General features: G+C 52.3%; 1 protein-coding gene across 9 annotated transcripts in view; it reads right to left on the bottom strand.

Annotated features, from left to right (window-relative positions):
- LOC118214637 (disco-interacting protein 2 homolog A-like) overlaps positions 1–10,033 on the bottom strand; it is a 100,071-nt gene that overhangs the window by 18,725 nt on the left and 71,313 nt on the right. For all 9 annotated transcript variants that reach the window (XM_035394759.1, XM_035394761.1, XM_035394760.1 and 6 more), the window contains 12 exons: positions 9,018–9,137; positions 6,568–6,765; positions 5,815–5,906; positions 5,205–5,315; positions 4,085–4,208; positions 3,791–3,900; positions 3,505–3,607; positions 2,656–2,720; positions 2,214–2,307; positions 1,821–1,940; positions 1,265–1,379; positions 591–730 (listed from right to left, as the gene is read on the bottom strand). In XM_035394759.1, coding sequence (XP_035250650.1) covers positions 591–730; positions 1,265–1,379; positions 1,821–1,940; positions 2,214–2,307; positions 2,656–2,720; positions 3,505–3,607; positions 3,791–3,900; positions 4,085–4,208; positions 5,205–5,315; positions 5,815–5,906; positions 6,568–6,765; positions 9,018–9,137 — 1,392 coding nt within the window. The remainder of the gene's footprint in view (positions 1–590; positions 731–1,264; positions 1,380–1,820; positions 1,941–2,213; positions 2,308–2,655; positions 2,721–3,504; positions 3,608–3,790; positions 3,901–4,084; positions 4,209–5,204; positions 5,316–5,814; positions 5,907–6,567; positions 6,766–9,017; positions 9,138–10,033) is intronic.

Below are 10,033 nucleotides of genomic sequence, written 5' to 3'. Positions count from 1 at the left end.
GGCCTTATCTTGGTGTCCTAGGGCTAACCTTGGTCCCGATAATGCCACTGGAGTACCACTCTGTCACACTTGCACTGTGATATGTGGTCCTTTCAGTTTTCCATCATAAGTAATAATGAAGCAACAGTGATAACTTTTCAGTGGTTTAATCCTGACTGGTGTCCGTTTTTTGGAGTGGAAAATACTACATCATCATTTCTCTCCAGAGTTCACATAACTGCTGTCTACAGAGAAAATTCTGAGCAACTTCCTTCTCGAATGCAGAAGTTGCAATTTATTTTCTACGCTCTTAGCATTATATGAAGAGAGTCATAGGCATATAGTCCTGGAGCATCAAACTCACCCAATTCCCTAATTGAGTACTGTACATCACTTTCTAAGCTCTGGACTAACATGTGTACTGTGTATCCACACTAAAACAACTCCCACAGTTTTACCGCAGTGTTCGAGCATAAGAAACCCGTGCAGTCGCCAGCTCTGAAGAATAATTTTCAGAAGGGTCCAGAGATTAGGCGAATGAGCGAGCGCACGCAGCGAGCGCACCCGGCCCCTCCGGGACACGGGGCGGGGCGGGGCGGGGCGGGACGTACCGCCCGGGAGGACCTGCCCCACGTCCTGCACAGTGAGCACGGACAGCTTCTCCTCCGTGTCCACCCGGATCACGCCGTGGCTCAGCCCGCCCATGGACAGCACCGCCTTCCCCGGGGGGGGCACGCCCGTCTCCGGGGGCCTGTCGAGAGCACCACGCACACGCACACGCTTTACTTCCTTACCCTCAGATCTCAGATAAACGTACAGCACAGGTAAGTATACAACACAGGGCTCAAATTTTTTGAGGCGATCGTGTCTTAGAGCTAATAACGGCTCAATGTGAAATTCATTAAAGTGGTGGCATTTGAGCGTTTTATTGTCTGTTGTACGTCGTGTTCATGTTTTTTGTCTTGAGGCCGAGGACCACACTGGAAGTAAAGTGTTGCTAATGCTTTTAAAGTGCCATCCTCTGGGCAGAACTTCTGTTCAGAAATTCTGTTACCCAAAATAAAAATCAATCAATCGATCGATCGATCAATGTCAGAGGCACACACACAAACGCGAGTGTGTAAACACACACGGGCGTGCACACAGACACACCCATGAGTTTTTAGAACCCCATTTCAAACTGGTTCTCTCCCTCATAGTAGGGCATAAAAATGTATTAGATTTGATATTCATGAAAATGCTTGTGAATATTCACGTTTCGGCAGGGCGCAGTTCCTCTCGTTACCTGCGGATGGCGACGGTCATGGCCTCAGCGGAGCCGGCGCAGGGGCAGATCACCTCGGGCCGAAGCCCCCGCGCCTGGAACACGTTGAGGAAGGCGTCGCAGGAGGAGATGGACCCTGCGGGGACACGCACACGCACGCGCACACGCACATACACACGCACACACGTGCACACACACACAAACATGCACGCGCGTACACACACGCGCACACACACACATACAAACATGCACGCACGTACACACACGCGCACACACACACGCGCGTACATACATGCGCACACACGCACACACATACACACACGCACGCGCGCACATACACACACACACACACATAGACACGCGCACACACACACGCGCGTACATACATGCGCACACACGCACACACATACACACACACACACGCGCGCGCACACACACGCACGCGCACACGCACATACACACACACACACACACGCACGCATCAGTAAGAGCAGGGGACCGCGGGGGACCAAATGTTCACAGCACGCTGACCGTAAGGCTGACCGTACGCTGACCGTACGCTGACCACACGACTCACATGGGTTGGCTCCGTCGGCGACGATGAGCATGCGGAGGGAGCTGAGGCTGACGTCCCGCTGGTCCCGCTGGGCCAGGAGGGACCAGTGCATGTCCCGGGACTTCACCACCGCCACCCGGGCTGCGGACCAGAGCACAGGCGCGCCACGCCCGTCAGGCGAGGCCTCGACCAATCACGGCACAGCGACCGGGCCAACGAGAAGCTCAGCCAATCGAACCCAGCATTCAGACATCAAGGCGGGTCACTCGCACACAGGGAAAGACACAGACGTGGTCGCGAAAGCCAATGGAAAAACACGTACAGGATCGATAAGGACAACACGGGTAGGCCACGCCAAACTCACAGCGAATCAGAGCCGGGCTTTTAGCTTGGTCTTCCTCAGACGACCCTCACCTTTGTACGTGTGCACTTTCTGGATCCAGGAGAGGGGGTTGACTTTCATCAGGGAGTAGGGGACGCTGACGACGTGCGTCCTGTTCATTACACTCTGTCATGCAATCACAACGACACAGCAAACACTTCACACAGCTGCCCACGGGCGCAGGGACACAGGTTACAGTGGTGCGGACGTCGAGGCCGTCCGCGGCGTTTCAGCACTGAACTGTAGCTGGTCTGAGGCATTTATAATTTAAGGTAAGTAATCACACGCATTCCAGCTGCGGGTCTAAAGAGCGCTTTGTGTGTGTATGCCTGTGCGTGCGTGCGTGTGTGTGTGTCTGTGAAAATGTGTGCGTGCACGCGTGCTCGTGTATGCGTGTGTACATGTGTGCGATCAAGTGTGGGTACATGCGTGTGTGTGCACACGTATGGCACACACTATAAAACCAACACTAACCGTGAGGACTCCGTGCCAAAGCCCTGCGTCCCTCTTGAAATCCAGAACATTTGTGATGGTCTCAGCTGGAAAAGAGAAAGGAGAGGAGTTCTCCTGTTATTAGTAAATAAACACAAGTACCTCTCCAGGAGGTTATACTTACATAATATACTGATTTAAATGTGAGGGAGACGTGAGTCATTCCACTAAATAGTAAGAATCAGGACTCAAATTAATCTGAGCACCTGGCAGCCCTAAGACCTCTGGGAAATAAAATAACCTGGATGTGGAGAAATGAAGTGAGTCCCCAGTCCAGTGATACAGAGGGAAACTGCATGACTGCAGGAGACACTGCCCTGTACGCAGACCATATGCACACCTTCTCCGCTCCAGAGCTGGGGCCACAAAACAAGAGCGGGACCCAAGCTCAGCTGGGTCCCTGGACTTCCCACTGCATTATCCACCACCCCACCAGCAGCACCTCACGGAATGCAGCCAATCGGCTCTGATCGAGACTCCTGCCTGGACTATTCGAATTCCAAGGCGGACTCCCATACAAAATAACTCCATGTGACATACACAGTATTTGGTCCTCTGGTTGTGCATTGTGGCCAGAGATGGAGGTTTGCTGGTTTCAAACCAACCATGTTCATCTCCTAGGATTTACTGCCTAAAATGAAGCTCCCGCATTCACAAGGCCTACAGACTCCGCCCACATACCTAAGGGGCCCAATGCTAGTGAAGCCGGCAGGCCGAGCTGACCAATGACAAACAAAAATAGAACGGAAGCCCGGCTTGGAGCTCGAGCCATCCCGGGTTCTGTAAGGCCCACCGATCGGGGTGGCACAGAGGGCCCAGTGCCACACTCACCCTCGGCGTACCCGCAGGCCTGCGTGAGCGCGTGGCAGTGCGCCAGCATGGCCGAGTGCGACACCGCGACGCCCATGGTGCTGCCCTCCTTGCTGGTCTTATACTGCGTCGAGGGGAAGGAGATAAATTCTGCATTATTCAGCATTACACCACATTCTGCAAAGCCACTCAACAATATTCCGGAAGATAATGATATAAAAGCCTGTCGCTGCAGGTTTTAAGGTAGAGCATGAATATAGTGTACATTTTTAAAAAATAAAACTGATTTCTGGGACCCAGCACTTACCTCTATGTAGGCGATCTCATTGCTGGCGTCCCGTAAAGGGGGGTGCCAGTCTTTTGGGGGCTTGACTACATGCTTTCCGTCTGTCACAAACCACAGCAACCGTGGCCAACCTGCACACACACACACACACACACACACACACACAACAGACACATAATGAAGACCCTCTACACTGTCCATCTTTTCTCACTGAGTCTCTTGGCTACTGAGTCTACTGGCTACTGCTTGTTTGAGGGTCATGCTAAATAACGAATAATAATGGTGTCCAAATGCACCTCTGTAGCGGACGCCCACCTTTGAAGGTCGCGACCTCCCCCGTCTGAGCTTTGGGAAGTCCCTTCTGACAGGCGTCTGTCGTCAGAGCCAGCGTGACCCCGCAGCTGCCCAAGAGGAAGCCGATCTGCTGACTTCCTGCATCCTAAGGGCCGGCAGAAAGGGGCACGTTAGTACACTGACCCTGATCACATGACCCCGTACACACTCGACACAAAACAGCTTAACCATGTTGGCCTCCAGCACAAGACATTACAACACACCCTCAACAAACAGACAAGCTTAGCAAGTCAGTTCTACAACACAGATCCTAATTAGCAGGGGAAGGGTGCATGTTAAGCACTTAAAATACAGAAGGAGTGCAGCTATTTGCACAGAGCCTGTTGACTAAGAAGGTAGGGACAAAGGCAATGATGTCACAAAGCCACGATGATGTCACTGATGCTAGAAGGAAAGTGCCAAGAGGGAAGATCAACTGCATCTCCCACTATTAAAAGATCCCACCATAAATCCCCACTTCGAAAGCCCTTGGCGGCCTAAGACAACCCTCCCACACACACACTGCAGGTGTGCCGTCTATAATTAATCACTCGAACCAGAGACATCAAAGCAAAACTAGACCCGTGGAGTGGGAAAAAAACGACATCGCGTCAGCGACTCTTCCTTTGCTGTAACTGAGACAGGAAGGAAGGAGACGCCAGGGCGTTCCGGACTCATGACTACGCATCCGCGCGCGCCTCCCTCCACTCAGCACTCTGCGATCCATGACAAAGCGGTGGTGAATGCTGAACTTCCTGAGACTGACAATGTGCGTGATGCTGAGAAATTCTCAAACATTGACTGTTTGCAAATTAACCCAATGGGCTCACCTAGGGAGATGACTGTTTATTTTTTACCTGGCTAAAGTGCATTGTGAGGGCTACATAGCAAGTGGCTCTAATGGCAGATTTGGTTTTCCTGGCGGTTAGCAATTGAAATTTATATTTAAACAACTGTAAGTTGTTCTGAATAAAATCAATCTGCTATTTTACTTAATATACTGCCGTTCTGTGAAAAGAAGCGTCTCAGTACCAGTCTTCACCACTCGGGGTCAGCATTGCATTTCGTTGGTGGCTTCAGTGCGGCTCATAACCATCCTCACCTTCCTTGTGAGGGGCACCTCTATGGGCACAGGCACCAGCTCAGCCAGGAGACACCCATAGAAGGCCACCATGAACATCACAGGGTCGTTGTTTGGGAACACGAGCGCAACCTAAGAAACAAGCACAGCGTGAGCCACATAGCTCAGGAGGTAAGACCGATTGTCTGGCAGTCGGAGGGTTGCCGGTTCAAACCCCGCCCTGGGCATGTCGAAGTGTCCTTGAGCAAGACACCTAACCCCTAACCCCCAACTGCTCTGGCGAATGAGAGGCATCAATTGTAAAGCGCTTTGGATAAAAGCGCTATATAAATGCAGTCCATTTACCATTTACCCTGCACTTCTCCACCTCCCGGCTGGCATTCAGCACTTAGCCTTTGAAGAGCAGGATTGCTGGAATGTTTCTTCAACATTCTAAGTCGGTGTTCTAGAATTCCAAGTCAGTGTTCCAGAACTCTGATTTTGATTACCGTCAGTGATTGTTACATAAGCATTAGAATGTTCAGGTAAGAACATTCCAATCAATTATTCGTGACCTCACACCTCGAGGGTTTAACGGAGCAGTGCGGAGCCGGCGATCCGTGAGGAGAGGCCGAGAGGGGGAGACACTCACGCGGTCGCCGGGGCGAAGCAAGGGCTCGTTTCTGGAGCTCAGCTTGTTGAGCAGGGTGTAGGCCAGCTTCAGGCTCCGCGTCCACAGCTTCCCTGCGGGGGGAAACGCCAGCACGGGTCACGTTCGCGCTCCCACACACGGGCAGCGCGCACTGTTAAAGAATGTCTGGGAATTTGAAAGTCTGAAACAGCGAAGGTACGGAACTGCAAACAGCTGAAATGTAAATAGTTGTATTGTTTATGGTGAAACGGCGTGCTACATTTAATATTCGTTAGATACACAGCCTGCTACCGTATGCTGAGCATACTGTTACCGTTATTTATATGGTACAGTAATGTTTTGGCAACCCTGTTGCTAGTATTTCACTGTGAAATGTGTTTTTTTTTTTTTACAGTGCACTGGGGCTCCATCACAAGTTCCACCGAACAAAACTGATCATTCCCAATTGCGTGAAAATACATTTTTAAAAGAGCATTCAAGGCCATGGGCATCTAGTAAAAAAAAGTCAATAAGACAGCATGTCACCATGACTGTTACTAAATTAAAGTGATAATTCACTTACTTCTCTTTTGTGATATTATATTTATTGTGTGTTTTTGATTGGCCAGTTTTGGACAGTTTTTATGTTCATTGAAGGGCATTTTAGATGTTGCTAAAACTGCAGCAGACGGCTGAGTGTTGAGCTCCACTGTACACGGAGCAGACCACAGTGCAGAGTGGCAGTGCTCAGTGGTGGCGCAGGGCAGCTCTTACCGTAGGTGAGCGTGTAGACGGGCTTGCCGGCGTTGTCCAGCGCGGTCAGGCAGGGGCTCTTGGGCTGGGTGGTGCCCCAGCGCTGGAGGGACACCAGCAGGGAGGGGGGCCAGTTTGTGACCACGCCCAGGGGCTCCCCGTCGAGCGGGCTCATCTGGGTCCCCTCCGGCTTGGGCTGGTTCGGGTCGGGATGCTGGACTGAGGAGGGTCACATACACACGCACACACACGCATACATGCAGAAACAGACACACACAGGCACGCACACACACACACGCGCACACACATATACACATACGCACGCACAGACACACACACATATATACACACAGACAGACAAACACACACACACATGCAGACACACAGACACACAGACACACAGACACACACACACAGAGGTGTCAATCGGAAGCAGCTGTATCAAGCACCACACATCTCCAATAAATGAACGTCCAGTTCTTTTGAAAGCGATCAGTAGTATGACGGGGGAAAGGTCACTAAAACACAGGGCTGAACTAAATAAGGTGGGCCAGGGACGCGCGGAGCAGTATTCACTAACGGCTTTATGAGTCCTTTCATAACGTCTTTACTGCGGTCCCCGCTGTCACACACTGCTGTCACACACACTGCTGTCACACACACTGCTGTCACACACACTGCTGTCACACACCGCTGTCACACACTGCTGTCACACACTGCTGTCACACACCGCTGTCACACACACTGCTGTCACACACTGCTGTCACACACTGCTGTCACACACACCGCTGTCACACACACTGCTGTCACACACTGCTGTCACACACACCGCTGTCACACACACTGCTGTCACACACTGCTGTCACACACACCGCTGTCACACACACTGCTGTCACACACCGCTGTCACACACCGCTGTCACACACACTGCTGTCACACACTGCTGTCACACACTGCTGTCACACACACCGCTGTCACACACACTGCTGTCACACACTGCTGTCACACACACCGCTGTCACACACACTGCTGTCACACACTGCTGTCACACACACCGCTGTCACACACACTGCTGTCACACACTGCTGTCACACACACCGCTGTCACACACACTGCTGTCACACACCGCTGTCACACACACTGCTGTCACACACCGCTGTCACACACACCGCTGTCACACACACTGCTGTCACACACACTGCTGTCACACACACTGCTGTCACACACACCGCTGTCACACACCGCTGTCACACACACTGCTGTCACACACACTGCTGTCACACACACCGCTGTCACACACCGCTGTCACACACACTGCTGTCACACACACCGCTGTCACACACACTGCTGCTAGACAGCAAACTGCCGTGAGATTATGGACACAGAAATAAACACTTGGCTGTGATCCATAACGACACGGATCGATTTTCGCACGCTGCATCGACAGGATCGGATCGTCGCCCTTCGAGCCGACGCAGGGATCGTCCGGATCGATGAGCCGCGATGCCCCCCCTGGCCCCGCCCACCCGACCTGGAACGAGCGGCGACGGGAAGCGCCGCGGCGCGAGCTCGGCGGCCAGGATGTTCGCCCGCCGAGCTCGCCGTTATTAAAAGCCCGCGGCCCACGTCAGCGACGCCGCGTAGGCCGCGCCGTTTCACCGACCGCAAGCCTTCGCTGTGTGAACCCACCGCTCCTTAAAATACCCAGCTCACGTCATTTTTTGACTGCCGGCTTGTTTTCTGTTCCATTCGAGCGGTAACCCCCCTGATAAACCTGAACGCTAACAGCTAGCGCCAGGCAAAGAGGAAGTGGGCGCTGGGGACGGGGGTCTGGTTTCGGCGAAGCTTGTGGGTTTCCGTACCGCCCCCCGACCCCCCCCCGCCCCGCCCCCCCCCCCCCCCCCCCCCCCCCCCCCCCCCCACCCCCGCGAACACGCCCACGCTCTCTGCTGGGCTGCTTCCTTTCTGAGTATGTCAACACACCTGCAGGTGCAGCCGCCCCCACAGGGGGGGGGGGGGGGGGGGGGGGGGCTGCTGGTACTTACCGGCAGCGCGGTGCCCTCGCTACACTCTGACAGGAAACGGATGACGTCACGAACTTTGCCGTTTGGGCTAGGAGCAGCTTTTAAGTTGGCCTTATGCGGCATGTTTATATCGAAGTCAAACACGCTCGTTAACTCCACAACCACGTTTTGAAAGAATGACATCATTCAAAAAAACCACGCGTGCAAAAAAAAAAAGAAGCAATGTTTCAACAGCTTCAAGCCAATGCCAGGTGCTGATGTTGGTAATCAATTAAGAATCAAACAAGAGTGTGCGACCTCAATTTAAGTTTCTCTTGAGCCTCTGCTGATGGTCTCCACCTCATTAACGTGCGCTCTCTCTCTCTCTCGATACGGGTGAGGAACGCGCCAGCTTTGCTAAATGAACTCTTTAGCAAACACCACCTGAATCCGACGGTCTCCGCTCACCGTCCAGCAGCTCCTCGAAGTCGTCGAGGAAGAACTCGCGCAGGGGCGGCCGCTTGGGCCTCTTCAGCGTGTTCAGCAGCTGCTGGATCTTGGAGGAGACTCGGCTGCTTACGGGGACGCCTGGGGGCGGGGAGGGAGGGAGCAGGGGAGGAGGAGGAGGAGGAGAGCAAGAAAGAGATGAACAGAGGAAAGGTCAGCGACCAGGACGCGAGCCAGACAAAAATCCAGACAGCGAGGAGATTCCAACTGTCAGTCAAACTGGGGGCGTGCACAACCAGCGGTCGTCGAGGAGATGAGAGGCTGCAGTGCGAGACCCACTGGCTCAGAAGTACACGGTTTACAGGGGACAACCTGCTCACTGTTGCCTAGCAACAGGATGCTCTAAATCATTCCATATGTATTCAGTCTATCACCCAGTCATGAGACTTCCAGTACCACAACAGCTAAATCACTGTCACCACAGACAACAGCACGTGCAAGTCCCCTTTAAAAAGGAATTGATGACTGATCGGGGACACATGACAGCATCGACATAAAGACATTTTAGTAAGCAGGGTCAGCACAAGCGCAAAATACACAGCACATAAGAAAGTCAAAATGAAGTGAGAGCAACACGAAAGCAAACATTAAAAACGCTTCACTGGACATTTCTCAAAGCAAAGGCATTTGCAGAAAGATTTTTCTTATCCTAGGTGAAACTCCTTCAACCAATTTAAGCAAGATTTTTTTTAGTTTCCTTTCCTTTTTCATCCTTCCACTCTAACTCAAGAACTTTGGGTAACAGTTAAAGAAAAAAGTAGCTGGCAGACTCCAAGCCGACACTTTAAATTATTTGCTTGTTTTTAGAAGGAACTACAGTTAGATCAGAGTCTAAATCAGAGGCAGTCATTTCTGGCCCTTTCACCAACATTTCATCACAGCCCTGGGGACCAGAGCCACGTCTACAGGCTGAGCTCATTCTGTCCTGGGCAGGTTTCACTTCCTCTCCTGTCTGAAGTCTGAGAACAGTGCCCCCC

This window comes from Anguilla anguilla, chromosome 15 (genome assembly GCF_013347855.1).
Source record: "Anguilla anguilla isolate fAngAng1 chromosome 15, fAngAng1.pri, whole genome shotgun sequence".
NCBI lineage: Eukaryota > Metazoa > Chordata > Actinopteri > Anguilliformes > Anguillidae > Anguilla > Anguilla anguilla.
This window is presented reverse-complemented; position numbering and strand designations above follow the sequence as displayed.